We start from the raw sequence: 19,470 nt of genomic DNA on the forward strand, positions 1-19,470 counted from the left end.
AGAAACAGTAAGGAAAGATGGAAACACACAGAGAGACACATGCACACACCCACGCGCAAAAACAAACCCATTATTAAACCTTCAGCTGTGTTCCTGACTTAAAAAAAAAAAAAGAAGCCATGTGCTCTATGTAGGCCAGAAGAGACGTCGGTTGGCTGAAAAATTCTGGGGATGCAGATACGCGATTGGTTGCTGTGAAGCTGGGGAACAATAGTCTGTCTCCAGGGGGAAGAAGGGAAAAGAAGGGGAAGAAGAGGGGGAAGAAGGGGGAGAAGGAAAAAGGAGAAGAAGAAGGAAAAAAAGGAGAATAAAGGAGAATTGACAGCTTCTTTCACTTTTGCTTGCCTTTTTACTGCCTTTATGATCTACTTAGATCCAATTTCTTCCTGAAATTTCAAATATATGGGGAAAATCTGTCAGGGACTGTGTGTTTGATGGGGAAGATGTGGCTCCAAAAGTCGCTGGTTTGAGCCCCGCTGACGACCCAAATATGTGAACTACTTTGAAGAGGATATTGTTAAACTTTGACATAAAACTAAGTTTGCCATGAAAATATTATTCACCTTTTGTAAATGTGTTGCTGTCTGGTCAGACCTGCATTAAAAGAGCTTTTATAACTCTGATCTTAACAAAGCTATATAAGAAGATTGGCTTTCTTTAAAAAGCTTTTCTAGTTGTAATGATACCCTTTTATTTAATAAGGTAAATTTGATCAGTTACTATTTTAAATACATGATCTTGACATGTCATTTTATCTTGACAATACAAAAAGGTCTGTCTGTTTTCCCTTTCTAAACAGATATTTATGTGAATAACAAACCAAAAGCACTGCTGCATAAAGAAAGGCCAGATTTATTGAAAAATACAAACATATCATTTGTATATGACACAAAGAGATATATGAGCTAACTATGTACAGCAAAGTATTTCAACACAATTACATACAACACCATTAAGAAAATGAAAAAAAAAATCACTGAACACATCCAGGACTGTCCGAGCTCTCTTGTGGACACCGGCACCTGTGAGCTGCTTTCTGCATACAGGCCAGTGCAGAATCACTTTCCACAGTGATCCAGCATCCAAGGGAGGAGCCTGTGGGTGAAAAAAACCACTCTGGAGCAGGAAACTGGTGAGAAATGAGAGCAGACTCTGGTGGTGTGGACCACAACTACAGGTCTAACTGCAGTTGATGGTTTTTCCAGATGGAGGCTGAAATCCATCTCTGGTCCTGAGCTGGTATATTTTTTTCATCTCTGCTGGGAAACAGTGAGGCTCAGAACCTGGAGCAGGCTGTGCTTCTGCTGCTGGAGCGTGAAGAGGGTCGGATGAGGAGAGCTCAGAGGGAGCAGTGGAGGTGGAGCAGATGGACACAGAGGTGGTTGTAGAGGACAGGGGGGTTTGAGGAGCTGAGGATGAGGCTGATGAGGTCCTGGACTGCAGACAGGTGACGGTGCTCTGCTTGTCGTGGTTCTGAATGTGACAGAGGACACAGAGGAGCTGCAGGCCTGATGAGAGAGGAAGAGAGAACAGCTCAAAACATAATGAATGACAGTGGATGGTGAGACTGTCAGTGACTATGAAGCATTTCAACAATCCCATTGAAATGTTGGACTGAGAGGCTGTTCGTGCTGCTGCTACGTTACCTTGAAGACATGTTTTCTGGCCAAACTCAGGTTTGGGTTCAGTGCAGCATAGTCAACATGTTTTCTCTAAATATTTTTGACATGACCAACACCTGTAACATCATTCATATTCACTGATGCCAAAGTCAAAGAGGGCCTGGGAGCAGTCTGTCCAGATGCTGCTGTTGACGGACCTGGATGATCTGGAGCGCTGGGGGAAGTGACCGGGACACTGCTGGAAGGCTGCAAGAGCACCGGGAAGGAAAATTAATAAAACACCTGCATGCATTCATTTCATGAGATACTAACAACACCTTCTGTGCATGGAAACCACAGCTACATGTTTGCGTCTGGCCAAACAAAGATGATTGTCTCCTCACCTGCATAGGGCAATTCTCAGTCTACAATACAATTTGAAGATATCTTATAATGCTTCACACTTTCTTAAATTAAGGTTATTCTTAAGTGCACACTTAAGCTGATTATTTCCAACTTTACCTTCAGATAAAGATCAGGCCACTTCTTCTGGTGGTGCTGCTCTGTTTCCTGCCTCAGAGCCAAAAGCTGGAAGCAGCAAACCTTTGCAGGGTGGAAATCCACCCCTCATCCCCCATGGCTCTGTGCTTCTTCTGTTTGGAAGAAGGAATAGATGCACACTTCACACCAATAAGTCCAGAGAGTTTATGCCTGAGAAATAGCTCTTACTGTTATGTGTTATATTACTGTCATTATTATTTGTAGGTACATAAGTTTAAAAAGCACAAATTCTATCATATTGTATGTATATTATGTCTTTAATGTGTAGTGCTCAGTGTTTTTTCTCATTTCTTTTTTTGTGTGTGTGGGGGGGGGGACTTTGCTGTGGTGACACTGCAAATTAATAAAAGCTTTTCAGTTAAATTTCTCAGCTGATATTTTTGCCAATAAGACAGCACAGTGAAGCTGCAGTAAAAAAGGACTTCAGTCATTGCAGTTCCAGTCAAGTCAGGGTAAACATGTGTCTCTGGAGCTCAGAGAAACTCTCAGAAAATGTCAAATATAGAAACTCATATAAGTTAATTAGCACATTGCATAATTAAACAATACTCACCTGGCTATGGTGACAAAACAAAAAAAAACCCTTTAAATAGTTCTAAAATAGCTGAAAAAAACTATACGTATTCTGAAGTGAAAAAAACAAGCAACTAAATAACACAATCAAAACAACAAGCACGGATAACACGAATGAACGAATGAAATAACTCCAGAGTCATCACGATGCCACGGTCGTTTCTTTCTTGTGATCATAGCGGTGTAATATGTGTAGCTTATTGAAAAAGACTAAAAGAAAGTTGATATCAACTTACCTTGATGTGCAAAGCCACGGTGTTTGTCCACAGAGTTTGAGGAGGAGGAAGCGCACCGGCAGCGGGTCCATCGTGACTTGATACGAGTCCTGTCATTGGTTATTTAGCGAGCTAGTAATAAGCCGGACATCGATTGGTCGAGAGAAGCCACGTGCTCAGATCTGGATTGGGTGGGTGATTCTGGGCAATTGTGGGCAGAAGAGACGTCGGTTGCCTGAAAAATTCTGGGGCTGGAGATACGCGATTGGTTGCTGTGAGAAATTCTGGACAATCTTGCTCTGGATTGGGTCGGCGATTCTGGGCAATTCTGGGCTGGAGAGAAGGAGATTGGCTGAAAAAGCTGGTGCTGCGGAGACCTGATCTACCGAGGAAAAGCAAGCAGACAGCTCAACCCAGTGACGTCACGTAACTGAGCGCTATTTAAGTAGCGTATAATGGAGATGGCTGTGACTCCCGGTGGGACCACATGGGAAGTCAGCCCAAACCCGACCAACAGGACCCCCGACAGGCTGCTGAGGTGGTTCTGACATAGATCTCACAAAGGATTCAGATCCACTCCGGTCCTGATCAGACCACGACCGATTATTTCCGACTTTTTCAAGTGCATGACGGGAAATATGCAAATCAACGTGGCGTCAGAGAAAGCTGATTGGACGATTGAAAAAAACTCACTTCCTGCTCTTCACCCCGCATCGTCTATTGTTTTTTTTAATCATTATTATTTCAATTGGAGGCACAGGCCATAGATTTACATGTAGAAAGGCCAGATGGCTCATTGGAGTTTCGGCGGCAGCGTCAGCGGTCGGCCATCTTCCCGAGGGGGCTTCTCCGGAGCCTCTGCAGTGGTGGATGGAAGGTGAGCAGCCTGCACAGACAATAACACACTGAACTTGCTGAATTCTTGACGGATTTACAAACGGTTTGGTTTATTAAAAACCCTATTAACGTGGCTATGATTCAGACCACGCAGACCTGTTGAAATTGCAGTTTTTCTTTTTGAAAATCGCTGCATAGTTGTGTGTTTGCTACAGCCATTTGCAAGACTGGGAGTTTATTATTATTATTATGGGACTTTGTTATTATTATTATTATATAAGTTTCCGTGAGACCAATAATAATTTTGTGACAACATATTTTTTCTAAAACACAATTTATGTGGATGCAGTTGGGTATGAGCCAGCAAAAAAATAAGAGGTTGTGAATGAGATGTGAGCCACTAGGACTAACCTGGACTTCATTCTATAGAGGTGTCAAAAGCAGGACCTGCTCCAGGACCTGCACCGTTGTCATGTAAACAGGCCCCCAAAATGTTGTAATAGTCTCTGCGTCCATAGAGAAATGATGTCAACAACAGCTCTTGGTATCTTACATTCACATGGAACACATGAGCACTGGAGAGAATTTAAAGGAACTGCTGCCTTTTATGGGGAAGGTTTCCTCTGTGGCTTTAGAAGATGGCTAACATGAGGATGAAGATAGAACCTGTGCCCTCTCTCCTGTTAGGACACTCCATCTGTGACAGTGTGCTCCCTGAGGACCGTCCAAACCAGCCCAGCGACCGGCGGCTGACTCACAGCGATGCGGCGGTCACAGAGACAACGGGCTCGTCTGCTTGGCGGACGGATTACTTTTGCTTTACTCCAGCTTTGTTTTTCTAAATCAGATTTTTGGACATTGACTTCAGCTGCATAAGTGTTGAGCAGAATGCATGAGGGACCCTGTCAGGAAATAACAGATGCTCTTCCCATATGGACACAAACAGCGTTGGTGTAACATGCTGGTTGATGTTGTTTTGTTCTGCTCCTCCTGGCGGTCCTGGTGTTCGGGGTGTCCGTGATGCTGATCGAGAAGCAGATCCAGAAACTGGACGAGTGGAGAGCGAAGCTCGGTGAGACGCTCCCGGCCGTGGAGCAGTCGTTCTGAGAGGCGTCGCAGAAACACAGCGGCTGGTGTTCGGTCTGGAGAACTTCGGTCCTGCTTCACCACACCTGATCGCAGCGAGGAGTCTGATTCTGGGCCTCCCGGGAGCTTCTCAGTAGATCCAGGCAGACATCTCCCAGGGGGGTCCGCTTCTGCCATGTACCATGAGACAAACGTCAATTCAACTTTTTACTGACATGATTAACAGCTAACTGGCCAGCAGTGATATAGGGGGAGGCGGTTTATTAATAATAACCTTCCTGCTAAATTTGTTACCATTTCAAAACGCTAGTCACAACTTTCTTCAAGAATATAATGGTGTCTGCCATCAGTCTCTGAGGAGTCCTCACATGTCCTGCTCTCCGTCCCTCTCAGAGAGCGTCCTCCTCAAGCCAGAGGTGGCTGAGACTGAGCGGCGTGTCGGTGAGGACCAGCCGCCGCCGGCCAGAGGAGACAACACGGTCATCATTTACAACAGAGTGCCCCAGACGGCCAGCACGTCCTTCACCAACATCGCCTACGACCTCTGCAGGAAAAACCAGTTCCACGTCCTGCACGTCAACATCTCCCCAAACAACCCTGTCCTCTCTCTGCAGGACCAGGTGAGCGAGCAGGACAAGCAGGACTCCAGCTCCCACACCAGCTGGTTTCCATTCACCCTGGTGCTTCTGATGCAGCAGAGACAAAGGGTTCAATAACACATTCTCTGGCGTGGCTGCACGCTGCTGTGCTGCTTCAGAAAAGTTCTGCTTTCAGATGACAAAGCTTTAACCACGCCCTGAGTAGGGCTGGGTAATAAAACTATATACCGTAGATACTGATCACTAAATAACTTTTCCTCCATAGACATATGAAACACGGCCAATAAGCTTTTGGATAGATTCCATATTTCAATGTTTTGACGGATAATGACAAAGAGCTGCTCCCTGCTGAACCGATCATGTGTCTGGAATAGAGCCATGCCGAGGAGCAGCCGGCCTGCTGCAGCCGTGGACCCCAGCAGTGGGGGGACGACCTGTCCTGCTCTCACTGTGCTCCAGTCTTCCCTCCACCGTCCAGGAAGCTGCGACCGCACTCCGCCCAGCGATGCCAACCAATCTCCCAAAACTCTAGAAACACAAACTGAAATTCAGCCGGCTTTTATCCCTTCTTGACCCTGAGAGAGAACTTTGAATTTTCATTTTTTTAATTTTATAATGACAATCAAATAACCTCTCATTTGTTGTTTATAGCTTGGACTGGTTTGTTGAGATGTGCGACTGTGAGCCAGTATTATTAGTCTTAAACTTGACTGCCTGGATACACAGCGCTCAACTCTCTGTTTTTGAACATCACTGATCTGGAAAACTTTAATTTGTCTACAGAAGTCCTCCTCAGTCACTGTTGGGCCCACATTGCTTTCTGTTTCCTTTGGGGAAAGACAGCTGAGCTGACTCGGTCTCACTGAAATGTCAATCTGGTAGAAGCTTTCAGTGACTTCAGAACTTTTACATTCATCTCAAGCACCAAACTGCAGCTACTCTTTTCCACATTAAGCTTGTTTTAATCTGTCATCTCCAGATTCGTGTTGTGAAAAACATCACCTCATGGAAAGAGAAGAAGCCCGGCTTCTACCACGGCCACATGGCTTATCTGGACTTCGCAAAGTAAGATCTTTCACTTCCGCTGGTAGTGATAGTATTCACAGTACTTAGAAATGGTCAGTTTGTATTTGTCTGGAGGATACACTTCATATATTATCAGCTCTGATCAGAGAGAGTAGTCCAGCTCTGCTCCACTGTCACTCCTCCTTAATAACGCCCTCCTAGAAACAAGCTAAATATTCTTAAATCTGGGCCAATTTTCTTGTTTTGAGCAAAAATATCTGCTGATGGGGTAAGCACAATTTACTTGGCTAGAATTCTTTAAACTCGACTATAAATCTAGCCACTTTAAGACCATAATGTGTCTTAAAACTAGAAAAAGAGTCTAAAATGTAAGAAAATTTGCTTCTAACAAGCAAAGAAACTTTGTCGTGTAAGAAATATTTACTTAAAATCACTTTTTTTTTTTGCTGGTAAACTGTATAAATGCATGTTTTATATTGATGTCTACTCGTTTCTGACATTACTTTTACAATTTAGTGCAAACTTGTTTAAAATCCTATTTTTGTGACAAAAACCGAAGTGGTTGAACAGCTTTACTACATTTGAATTTCGTGATTGGCTGGATGATGGCATCCAACGCATTTCATGTATACCATTGTTGTAGCTTATTACTAGTAATTCTAGCTCAATATTAGCTGTAGTGTCTTATTGAGAAAATGTTAGATATACTTTCTTAAAACAAGAATAATTTTCTAGAACAAAACTTGCTTGTCAAGATTATTTGACTTTTTAGACAAAAAAATAAGAACAATATCCCTGAAATAAGATTATTTTTACTTTCTTAGAAATCCTTTTTGCAGTGTGAGTGTGTGTCTTCAGGAGGGCCTGACTGTAAACCTGAGAAGCTCTGGATGCAGATCCCTTTTTTCTGCGGACATGTTTCAGAGTGCTGGTGAGAGAGCGGGACTGACTGCTCATGGCTGCTTCCTGATTGCTTTGTGAAGGTTCACTGAACACTGAATGACACTCGTAACCACAATCTTAAACACCCTCTGATCTTATTGTTTCTGTCCATTTTCTGTGGTAAAATATGCTTAATTTCATTTGAAGAAATTCACGATGATTGTTATATGTCATACAATGCATAACATAGTTAATATAAGAAGAGACATTTACTGTGAAAGGTCATTTTGGCTTCCACTACACAGTATGTTATTTTGATACTGCCTGCATGTACGCTGACATCAGATTGCAGCTGGAGATGATGGAAGCAACACAGTGTTTTGTGAAATTGTTCTAGTTACCATCCTCCTCAAACATGGGACAACACAGCAGACAAACACACAGAAACACAACAGTAACGTCCCTACAGTGGACAAAACCTTGATCATCAGACCTTGCCATCCTCACTCCCAGCCTCGTGGCTCAGTCAGTCCCCAGTTTCTGGGGGCTCGTCCGGTTATGATTAAAGCTACACAAGCAGTTTTACAAGCCACATTATATGCATTCATATTATAGTCCATTTCCACTAGACTATATGTAAGCAAGCAAGCACTCAAATAAAATGTAAGATTTCCCACAAATCCCCCTCTTGGCCAAAAACAGATTTTAGGACCACAAAATTAACATTCCTGCAAAACATACATTTCTGCATGGTCTGCAAGCATGTCTCCAAGTACATAAATAAATAAGTACATCAATTAATGAATAAATAAAGCAATGTTCAGACAAGCAACAGTTTAAAACAAAATGGTGAGATGAGTGTTGATACTCAACTGCCTCGGTGGACAACTGACTTCCCACAGTCCTCTCTTCAGGTTAGGAGGCCGGTGTGTCCTCTCCTCCAGGTATGGAGCTCTTCAACCTAGAGAGGCGAGTGTGACAGATGTGATACCACTTGGCTGCTTTCTCCTTCAGTCAGACAGCATGGGTCGTCCGGGCTGTCACTTGGAACGGTCCGTCCCAACATGCCTCTGTCCACCCCCTCTTGGGTCAGCGCAGGTCCACAAATCCTAGATTCACGTCCTACTCCAGGTGGTCATTGCCATCAGGACCAACCTCCTGGTCCTGGAAATGGTCTCCCGGTCTCTGGTTCCAGCAGGGTTAGGAAGGATAGTTAAACTGAAACACACACGCAGGCGTGTGAGCGTGGCTCTTTTCTCAGCTTTCTTTGAAGGAAATTAGTTTCTTGTGTTTATCAGTTGTGTGTGTGTGTGTGTGTGTGTGTGTGTGTGTGTGTGTGTGTGTGTGTGTGTGTGTGTGTGTGTGTGTGTGTTTGTGCGTGCGTGTGCGTGTGTGAAGCTGCAGAAGGAGCTGAAGAACCTGTGTGTGGAGGAGGGCCAGCTGAAGCGAGCTCTGGACATGAAGCTGAACATCCGGCGGCAGAAGAAGGAGGTGAAGGAGCAGCACGTGAAGGAGGTGCTCGGGTACGGGCCTGCGCTCCTCCGCGCCGCACGCCGTCCACCGCGCTCACACCCCCGCTGACCCGAGCCGCTCTTTCAGCCAGTGCACCCACATCCACCAGAGGCGCGAGGAGATGGCCGACAAGATCCAGAAGATCTCCGGCCAGACGCAGCAGCTGAGGGCCGAGATCAAGAGCCTGAGGGACGTCTGCGGCGAGGAGACGGAGAAAGCCCAGGTACCGGCGGCCTCCCGCAGCAGCGGCAGGCCACTTCCTGTTCCCACGCTGACGCCTTCCTCCTGTCCCCTCCAGGCCATCTACAACACCCTGTCCGCTGCCGTGGACAAGCTCCACCAGCGCATCCAGGCTCACTCCAGAGACCTGAAGCTCGCCGCCGCCAAGATGTCTGCAAACATCTGAGCCTGTTTACTGTTCTCATATCTTCTCACTTTCAGAGCCTGATCAGACCAGGGGGGTTCCACAGTCTGACAGCTCATCTGTTTCATGCTGTTTTGTCTTCTGTTTAATGATTCATAAAGACAAACCAAGTCAACCATGTGTTTGGAAAAATTCTTTATCACTTGTCTTCATATTTTTCTCATGAAAAGTTTGACGACATGCCGACTCTTCTGTTTTCCTGATCAGCCCCGCCTCTTTGGACTTCAATCTAGAAACACATTTCCACTCTGATTTCACTGTAAAGCTGATGCTGCTGCATGACGACGAAGAGAAAAGAACTGAGGCTGGTTCTTCAGCCGATCCCCGAGCTGACGGGGTCAGAGGTCGTCCTCCTTCGGCCCTAGCCTCCTCTGTTATACAGGCGCTCAGCTCCACAGCTGCTCAGAGAATGCTAGGTAGCTATGCTAAGCAACCCCGATGGACAATAAATGCATGACTTGGACTACATCCGGCCAAATGTCCAGGTAAGAGGCGATTTTTTTTTTATCACAGTTTGAAAAAGCGATCTTGCTGTTGGCTGTTCTGTGGCATTTTGTGGCGGATTCTGTGGTTTTAGAGGGCTTTGAGTGCTATGGTTGTAATCAGCGGAGTCTCAGCTCTCATATGAGAGGCTGTTTGTGTGAATTGTATCAGGTTAAATTGCGCTATTATCAATATTTCGGCGAGTGGGTTGACACGGTCACGAATATAGTTCATAATTCATTTAGTTCGTGTTTGAGCTGTGTTTGGGGTGTGTAATAATGGCTGAAATGTTGGGTTAGCCCAGGTTTTGCTGTTTAATTTGAGGATAAGCATCATGACATTCTGTCAGAAATAATGCATATTATTAGACAATCTCTGAAATGTTTGCTGTCAGGCCCCCAATTGGGGGGCGCTCGGGCTTAAGGGGTTTTAAAGGGGATATTTCTGTGTACATTTAGGTGAAAGCATTAGCAAGTGCAGTATTGAGCTTTTTGTGAGTTGGGACTGTCTGTTTTCTCCCTTGAATCCATGTTTGGAGCTGAGCAGAAGGCTGAAAAGACTGTAGAAGCAGTTTGAAAGTTCCTTCACTCGTCTGGACTTGATGTGAAAATATGAAGCAATGAATGATCTGTGCCTGTAGAGGGCAGCAGTACGCTTCGATGAGAAGAAGAAGAAGAAGAAGAAGAAGCGGACACAGGACAGAGCATCAGGGTGAAGCGACAATCGGCTGTGATGAGGTTTTTTTTTAATTGTCTTGGATGTAAATTGTGTGAAAATGACTAAAAGAGGTGAGGCTGTGATTTGTGAGAATGCAGCAGTTGTACATAAGTGTATAAAGAGCGTGAGTGAAGGTGGTTGAATGTGTTTAGTTTTGAAAAGTAAAAACCTAACTAAGCTATTGGGCGATCTGGCAAGTAACTTGCTCGCTAACTGATGGCCATCTGGCATCTGTCCCCCCCAGAAACAGACACTGGGACGACCATCGTGCTTCAGGCACATATTGAGAAGCGGGTCCCTGTAGGACTCGAACCCTGGTTGCTCGCTGTTTCCAGCTCACAGGCGCGGTGACACTTTAACGTAGCCACGCGCACAGGGCGGTTATACAGGCGACGAATGTCCTGTTTAAAGCTGACGTCATCATCTGTGAGCGACGCAGCCAGCCTGCTGGGATGGACGCTGTTAAGTCTGGCCACTAGGGGGCGACGCGACTGTGTGTGCACAACCTCATTTCACCCTGCCCTTCACCTGAAAGGCAACTAACAAAAAATGTTTTGTTTTGTTTTGTTTTTTCATCACCTCTTCAGGTACACACGCTCCGCTCACCTTCATTTATTTGCCACAAAGCAAAAGCTACATCTGGATGTGTGGATGTCTCTTTGTCACGCCACATTTCCAAAAATATCATCAAGGAATTCAATAAAATACCATATGATTATATTTGGAGAAGAAAAAAAATATTCTTCTGAGTCAAGGAAACGTGAAAGAGTGATTTATACTGAATTCTGCCATATCTTTCATTTCTTACATTTTTTCTTTGTCAAACATTTGGAGTCCTTTCAATAAAGATATTTATCAAAGAACTAAGATAGCCTGAAGTTAAACTGCCCACGGTAAAAACACTGCTTTGGCAGCTCAAGCAAACATTAGAAAATGAGCTGAAAACATGTCAACAATTCAACTCCTCGTCGTCTGGTCTGAGATCAGATTTTCACTCCCCACCAGTCCTACCTGGACCCCTGCTGGGGATGATGATGGTTGATGGAGAAGAGCTTCCATGTGTGTTTCTGGCTCTGACCGTCACCATGTGCTCCTCCCCGGGGTTCAGGCTCAGAGTCACACTCTCACTGCTGTTTGCCACTTCGCTCCTGATCTGCCACTCTTCCTCTCTGCTTTTAGTCCAGGTCACTTCGTAGTCCAGGATCTCTCCTTGGCTCTGATTGGCCAGCAGCTTCTGCACACAAAACACACTTCACCATTCAGAACTCAGTCTGAGATTCAGATCTTGACACTAAAACTGTAATACTGCAGTAACAAGATAACTTTTTTCTATTTCTCCTGTTATGAATTGAAGTCTGTAAAGCCACACTTCTTTTCCAGACTATTATCATTGTATGAATCTGACCATTAAAAACATGAAGGTGTGTGAGTGTCATGTGACTCACTTTCCACATAACCAGTGTGTGGTTTTCCTTCATCTGCATCCACACATTCAGAGCCTCTGGAACTGTGGGACCAACAGATCATCACTTCCTGTTAAACTCTCGTTGACGTAAAGCACTCCTGTCTCTCTGTGCAGCACTCACCATCACCTCTGGTGTGAAAGACCAAGTCTCTGCTCCAGTCCCCCCACCTCCAGAAGTGCTGAGCTGTTCCACATCGTACCCTCACACTGTACCTCCAGTGAGGGATCAGCTCCTTTAAAACCGCAACCTTAAGGCCCATTCCAACGCTTTCAACCTTGAGACACAATGCAGAAAATCATAAAGATATTCAGGTTCAAACAGGAGCTTCACAGAGGAGCCTTCCATCATCCACTCACTGTTTCAGCGTGATTGATGAGTGTTTGGCATGTTATATTGAGGTCTTTGTACTGCTCCACAGTCCAGGTCCATGTCAAGCTGGCGTTCCTGGAGTTCACAGCTGAAGCTGTCAGAGCGTCTGGAGCGAACATGTGGACTGAAGAACAGACCGAATCCGTCATACTCACAGCCGATATAAGTACAAGCTCCGTAGGAAGTGGTGTTTGTTTGGCACTTGACGTCGACGCAGACCTCTGACGGCTGCTTCAGCAGCAGAGTCAGGCCGTACGTCTGATCGCTGATCTCAGAGGTGTTCATCTCAGCTCCTCCGTAGCCGCTCAGATACATTTGGTCAAAACTCTGAGCCGCCGGCACCACGCAGCAAAATGTGGCCTTGCCTCCCGCCTGAAGCACTCGGTCCCGAGGGAAGACGCGCTTCCTCTTCAGGGCTCTAGTTCCTGCAGGGAAACAACATGATGACGTGAGATCAGCTGTTCTTCTGTGGTCTCAGCTCTGAAGCCCTCCCTCCTGAAACATCTGGACCTGAGTAACAACAAGCTGCAGGATTCAGGAGCTGAGCAGCTGTGTGGTTTTCTGGAGAGTCCACTCTGTAGTCTGCAGACTCTGAGGTGAGGGTGGGGTATTAGGGATGGCTTGATACCACCTTTTCATGTCTTCATGTCCCATGCCGGTAGCATGAAATTGAGTATTAGCCAATTCCAATACCAATCTGATACTGATACCAATCCAGTACTGATACCAGTCCAACCTCCTTTAGTGATCAATAATGGTAGCCTTCATCATAATTTTCTGAATACAGACATCTAAAAATCGCACATTCACCATGCAACAAATATTCTGCTCTCCTGAAGGACGAAATAAAATAGCTGACAAAATAACTGAAGTAATGCAATACTGCCATGTTAGGGGTTTTTTTTAAATCAAGACTCCAGATGTAACGGCTTTTGATGTTGGTAAAAAAAAGAATGCAACAATGGTTGTATTAATTCCGGATGACTGCCAAAAGGAGATGCTGAAAGCTCTGAATGTTCCCTTCACACATGTGAAGTTCTAGTATGTGTACCCACAACGTCACTGGTGACCTTGTGCATGACCCTAGAAAGGTTATAAGCTCCAGTGTCACCTCAGGTTCGGTTCCTACAGAATCACCTTGACTGATCATGAAGATTCTGAGTGACAGAGTGCTCTGGCGGTCATCCGGGATTCATAGAACCATAGTTACATTAGTAACTTTCATTCTATGTGACACGTTCTGAAAGCCAGAAGGCGGTGCTGAAATCCCTGAATGTCTACAGTACACTCCAGTAAACTAAATCTGAGCTGCAGTGAAGCTGTGAGTCTAAATTGAAAATGTAAAAAGTGACACATTCCGTAAGCTTCATGTATGACTCAATGAAAGTAGTTCAAAGCAGATTGTTTGGTGCTGAGTTCCTGTCATTATACACACCTGTTCTCACAACCAAATTCTGGAAAAATTACATTCACAGTGGTTCTTCCAACGTTTGCCCGCATCCTTCCATCAGCCTCGGCCATCATGAGGCCGTGATGCACAGCATGATCCACAAGTGGAGCCCTAATTTCACCAGGGATGTACTGACAATCTCCTTCCTCTGTTTGGTCCTCTTCCCCATCCTCAGCCCTTTTCCATGCGGCTGACCTTCCATTTCTGTGTTAGTGTTGGAGAAATGATCCACACTGTCCTGCTTGGGTCTGACACGCTTGTCAAGTGAAGGTTGATGGGATTCAGCTGAGTGACAATGGAAAAGTGACTTGTTACAACTGATAAGAAAATGCTTCTCACACCTGATCAATGAAGCTGAAGTTCACCTGAGAATAGCTTGATTTAAGAGACACTCAGGAAAAACATTCAAAATGTCAGATTTGCTTGACCGATTTTGACTAGTACATTTTCTAGCATCTAACAACTCAAGCAATGAAATGACTGTTAGTTTTATAGAGAATGACTCCAGCATTCCCAAGTATAGTTCATTTTGACTGACATGAGCAAATGACCACATTACATGCCAGAGTTGTATGAAAAGCATGTGATGCATGTCCAGAAGTATCTGATTTGTGAGAATGACAAACTGCGACCACGATGTGTGTAAATGGCTGAATGTTGTGGAGGTTGAACTGTTGTGCAAAAGTGAAATGCGATGTGACAAAGGCACCAGAGTGACTGAGAAAAACTAAACACAGGGCAAATTCTGAGACTCGAATCCCACCTGGCCCCCAGCAGCTCCGAGTGCATAGTCAAGGCTAACCATGAATGGGATGGTTCAAGTGTCAAGTAGTACCTAAACCATGGATCAATGAAGTACTTTCAAGGTCACAAACACATTTGACAGAAACCTCATTCTGAAGCCTCGGGTCCAACTGGCTTGATAAAGTTTGGATCCATTGGCCAAATCAGACAACAGCAGCTTTAACATGCATTTGGAGTTCTGCAGCTCAGTATTTTTTTTTTCACCCATTTAAGTCATTCATGTAACCAGTAAACTAAGGCCCAATCCCATTTCTCCTTCTAGCCCTACCCCTTTGAAACGGAGTGCCCAAAGTAAACCCCTCCGAAAATCGCGTACGTCATCAGTAGTCGCCGCTGCCGATAACGTAGGCAGGTGCGACAATTATTTGCCGAAGAAGAATGTTTTTACCTTTTAAAACTTTAGACAAAACACTGACATTCATGAACTTCTTTCGTTGCGGACGCTGCCATCTTGCCGATCTTGGAAGGCTTTCTGTGAAATCTGTGGAGAGGGGCGCTTGTTTTGTCTGCCTATACCGTCAGTGGCGGGTGTGGTTAGTTCACTTCCGCATTGGCGGGAGCGATGGTTTCCCACCCGCGCATTCCAGGCGGGCAGTGTTGAAGAAACCAGTTTATTGAAAATAATTGTCTGTTGCCTTTGGAATGCACGGGTGTGGAAATGATCACTCCTGCCAATGCGGAAGTGAACTAACCCCGCCCGCCACTGACAGTGCAGGCTGATGAAACAAGCGCCCCTCGCCACCAGATCATACCCCTCCGTTTGAAGTGTGCCTCTCGAGAACCTCCTTTTGGAGGGAGGACTGGCCCTCCTTCTTGGCCCTACCCCTACGTCATGACAATTGGGACACTCCTACCCCTCCCCGTGAACGCGCAAAATGAGGGGTAGGGCCAAGGGGTGAAATGGGATTCAGCGGAAATGATCTAAAATCAACACTCCAAGCTATTCTCTGGGTCACTTTTAAATGCAAGCAAGTGAAAGCTCAAATGAAAGAATTGATTGAATACTTCCTTTTCAGGCACTTTATTAGCTGCAGTACATCAGTGTGTTCAGCATTTGTCTGAAATATTGTTGAACCACAAAGAAGTTGTTCAACTGCAGCAGAGGATGCTGGACTCCAGGAGCTGATCACACACCACATCCCTGCACATAGGAGCTCAGGTCCTGGTTCTCACAGTGACGTTTCCAGGCCACCCTGAAACACAGCCGAGTCGTTTATTCCTCCACATGTGAAGGTTAAAGCAGTGAGTCCATCACAGTCTCATCACATGTTCAGGACTTACCAGGCTCTGACGCCTTGAGGATCCTTCACCACACGCTTGGCACAGTTGATCGCTGCACCAACGTCGTCACTCAGAAGCTCTGAAATTGAATTTGGTGGATCATTATTAATTTACATCCATGTGCTGAAAGTCAAAGAACCAGGTATGTTTTAGTGGGAGGTGTAAATGCAGGGATTCTTCACTGACCGCTGCATTTGATGTTGCAGCCGTTGCTTGTAGGGGAGCCGTCCTCGCACCAATAGCGGCTGTTGATCTGGAAGATGCCGTAGTCTGTGGAGCCGGGTCCGTTGTAGTTGGTGGCTCTGGTGTCATAGCTGGACTCCCACTGAGACAGGCACACCCCTGCAGAATGAAAGTATCGCACTGGGCATCAAAGACTTGTTTGGCAAGTCTGGTGTTCATCATCATTTGAAGTCTCTCAGCCTCTGAGTCTGGTTCACTGCTGGAAAGTCCTCCTAAAGTTTTAATCTCTGAAATGAGTTAGTTGTGTCTCACACTGAATCGTGGCTTAAATTCAGCTGGTTGAGAGGAGTCATTAACACAAACGCCTCTCAGACAACATGAGGCCTACATGTGATATATCATTCTGTTGTTTGTTTAGAGCTGTTTGTACTCACAGTCAGCCAGGGTGACGCCTCGGTACCCGTCCATCCCATATTTCTTCAACACTCGGGCCCATTCGCAGCGCTCAAACACTTTGGCACTGCTCACAGCCAGCAGCAGCAGCAGGAACACCAGACTCCTCATGACCATCTCTGCAGAGCTTTCTCTAAAGAAACCAAAGTAAAGAAAACCTGTGATGAACAGTGTAAAGCTGCAGGACTAATGTCTCCTCCTCAGCTCTGCCTCCTTTAATACTGCAGGCTCCGCCCTTTGGTCACAGCTGAAACAGAACCTGCACTCAACTCCAAACAAGACGCAGCTGTGGAAAGGTTCAGTTCTCTCTCATAGACTGTTGAAGGATCATTCAAACCTGAAGAAAGAGTTCTGGACTCAAGACAATTCACAGAGTTTCAAAAAAATACAGTACAGAGCTGACCAATAACTGATGACCAAAATGGCAAAATATGTGTGTGTGTGTGTGTGTGTGTGTGTGTGTGTGTGTGTGTGTGTGTGTGTGTGTGTGTGTGTGTGTGTGTGTGTGTGTGTGAGTGCGCCTGTGCCCGTGTCCGTGCGTGCGCACCTGTCTGTCTGTCAATCTGTCATTTTCCAGCATCCTTGTATTCCCACAGCTGAGCAGCCACACTTAGAGGAGGAGGAGACTGGAGACTGACTGTGAAGCAGCTTTGTCTGGAACTCCAGCTACTAAGGTGTATGTCAGGTTCAGAGGTCATTCATGAACATGTTACTTGAAGTTGTTGTGTAACTCTCTCCTACTTGAGCTAATTTACTGTAAAAAAAAAACAAAAAAAAAACATTTACAAATAGACTGTCCTATTGTGTATGATATTTACATGTGAATACATAGAAAAGCCCAGACCTAAACATAGAAAATCTCCATAAAAAAAAATCAATGAAAATATGTGACACACTATGTTTTTCAGGAGCTTTTCATTGCCAGAGCCGTCCCGGTAAGCAGTGCAACAACTTTCATCAAGTTGGCGGATGACACCACGGTGGTGGGTCTCATCTCTGGAGGAGATGAGACTGCTTACAGGATGGAGGTGGAGCGACTGTCAGACTGGTGCACCATCAACAACCTCACCCTCAACACCTCCAAGACAAAGGAACTGCTCGTCGACTTCAGGAGGTGTAAACCAGACATACAGCCCATCACACTCAGCGGGGACAGGCTGGAGATAGTGAAAGACTTCAGGTTCCTGGGCACATACATCAGCCAAGACCTGACTTGGACTGCAAACTCCACATCCATTCTGAAGAAGGCACAGCAGAGACTCTACTTCCTGAGGATTGTCAGGAAGAATAACTGAAGAACTGAGCTCCTGGTGTCCTTCTACCGCTGCCTGGTGGAGTCGGTACTCAGCCATGGCGTCTGCTTGTGGTTCTCTCGCTGTACAGTGGCGGAGAGGAAGCAGCTCCAGAGGATTATTAGCACCGCCCAGAGGCTGACTGGCTGCCCTCTTCCATCTCTGGAGGAGATCTATCAGACCCGCTGCCTCAGGAGAGCCCGCAGCATCATCGGGGATTCCTCACACCCCAGCCACCACCTCTTCCAACTCCTACCCTCGGGGAGGCGTTTCAGGGCAATAAAGACAAAAACAAACAGACTCAAAAACAGCTTCTATCCTACAGCTGTCATTGCCCTGAATACTGCACCATAACCAGTCCCTGAACAAGAACAACATGTGACCACCAACTGCGTCATATATTTATATTTATATTGCAAGACACGCAAACTTTTAGTCTATTTATTTTATACCGTTTCTGCACTATTTTTGTCTTGCACTATTTTGTCCTTTTGTCTCTTTTGTTTGTCTGCACTGCCCACGACAGCTGCTGTTCTCAAGTTCATTGCATTCTTCTGAACAATGACAATAAAGGAATTCTGATTCTCATTCTGAACATGATGTGAGCGAGCGACCTGGCTGTCTTCAGCATGTCCAAGCATCTTGTTGGGAGAGTTTCAGCACGGCTGACAATTTAGCTGAGGTGGATAAGTCTTGATTTCTACTTGAAGACTTTTAAGGATTCAGCACCTGTGGAAGCACCATTTGTAGTTGTGTAAATGAAATGATTGAACAAGTTTGGAGCACTTCTAAAAGCAAAACTTGCACCTGTGTATTGTGAGTTGTGTACCTGCAGATGTTTTATTCTCTTCAGAAATCATTCAATTGCAGGTGTCCAAGTTCTCCAAGTGTCAGATTCAAAAAAGTTGCATGCAAAAGCTCCTCTCCTCTGATTGGCTTTTTCTCCACTGACTGAAGGTACAGATGGTTTTTCAACAAATACGTCAGTGCAGCTCTGTGATGTGTGACTTGAAGATGAAGGAAGGAGAGTCTGTGACTCTTGGCCAAGAACTTGAAATTGATGCAGCCGAACAAATGTTTTTCACCTCATTTATTGCAAAATGTTCTCCATTGGTTGTCCACACACACACACACACACACACACACACACACACACACACACACACACACACACACACACACACACACACACACACACACACACACACACACACACACACACACACACACACACACACACAGAAAGCAGCTGCTTTCTTCTGACCAAATATGAGAAATGTAGAAATGCTTTCGGGTGACTGGGAGACTTCCCTCTTTCCATGTGGAGAATAAACACAGCTCTCCCCCGGTCTCAGATCAGCGTGACTTGTGGTCTGGTGGCGCCCCCTTGTGGGAAAAGGGAAGACGTGTGAATTGATTGAAACTCACACAGTCCAAACTGTACAAATGAGGATTGTTGTTCATGTAACAGATGATCAATGATCCACCTCAATATCTGAGGCCCTTACACCAACTTTGAAAACACCATGTTGTTTGTAGGTCACTTCAAATGCCATTTGAATTTCAGAGCAACATCAGAAAGTTGGTTAAACAGTGCTGTGGAGAAGTGATTTTGGCATTGAAGGGGATGAAATGCTTGACAGACACAGACAAAAG

General features: G+C 45.3%; 2 protein-coding genes and 1 long non-coding RNA gene across 3 annotated transcripts; 2 read left to right on the forward strand and 1 right to left on the reverse strand.

Moving 5' to 3' along the window:
- The first annotated feature begins 3,738 nt into the window (after nt 1-3,738).
- On the forward strand, nt 3,739-6,541 carry LOC115404730 (heparan sulfate 2-O-sulfotransferase 1-like). Its single transcript, XM_030114119.1, has 4 exons — nt 3,739-3,827; nt 4,777-4,859; nt 5,267-5,493; nt 6,452-6,541. The coding sequence occupies exons 1-4, from the start codon at nt 3,739-3,741 to the stop codon at nt 6,539-6,541; spliced, it is 489 nt and encodes a 162-aa protein (XP_029969979.1).
- A 2,311-nt stretch (nt 6,542-8,852) lies between these two features.
- Nucleotides 8,853-9,217, forward strand: LOC115404590 (uncharacterized). Its single transcript, XR_003933367.1, has 3 exons — nt 8,853-8,903; nt 8,980-9,115; nt 9,191-9,217. It is a non-coding gene; the product is annotated as an uncharacterized LOC115404590 (long non-coding RNA).
- A 6,409-nt stretch (nt 9,218-15,626) lies between these two features.
- LOC115404142 (lysozyme C-like) lies at nt 15,627-16,654 on the reverse strand. The gene is made up of 4 exons (XM_030113351.1): nt 16,504-16,654; nt 16,073-16,228; nt 15,887-15,965; nt 15,627-15,798 (listed from the first exon to the last, which is right to left on the reverse strand). Exons 1-4 carry the CDS (start codon nt 16,637-16,639, stop codon nt 15,732-15,734), a joined length of 438 nt encoding a protein of 145 aa, XP_029969211.1. The 5' UTR covers nt 16,640-16,654; the 3' UTR covers nt 15,627-15,731.
- Between the last annotated feature and the right edge of the window lie 2,816 nt (nt 16,655-19,470).

The sequence above is a fragment of the Salarias fasciatus genome, chromosome 17, assembly GCF_902148845.1.
Source record: "Salarias fasciatus chromosome 17, fSalaFa1.1, whole genome shotgun sequence".
Taxonomy (NCBI): Eukaryota; Metazoa; Chordata; class Actinopteri; order Blenniiformes; family Blenniidae; genus Salarias; species Salarias fasciatus.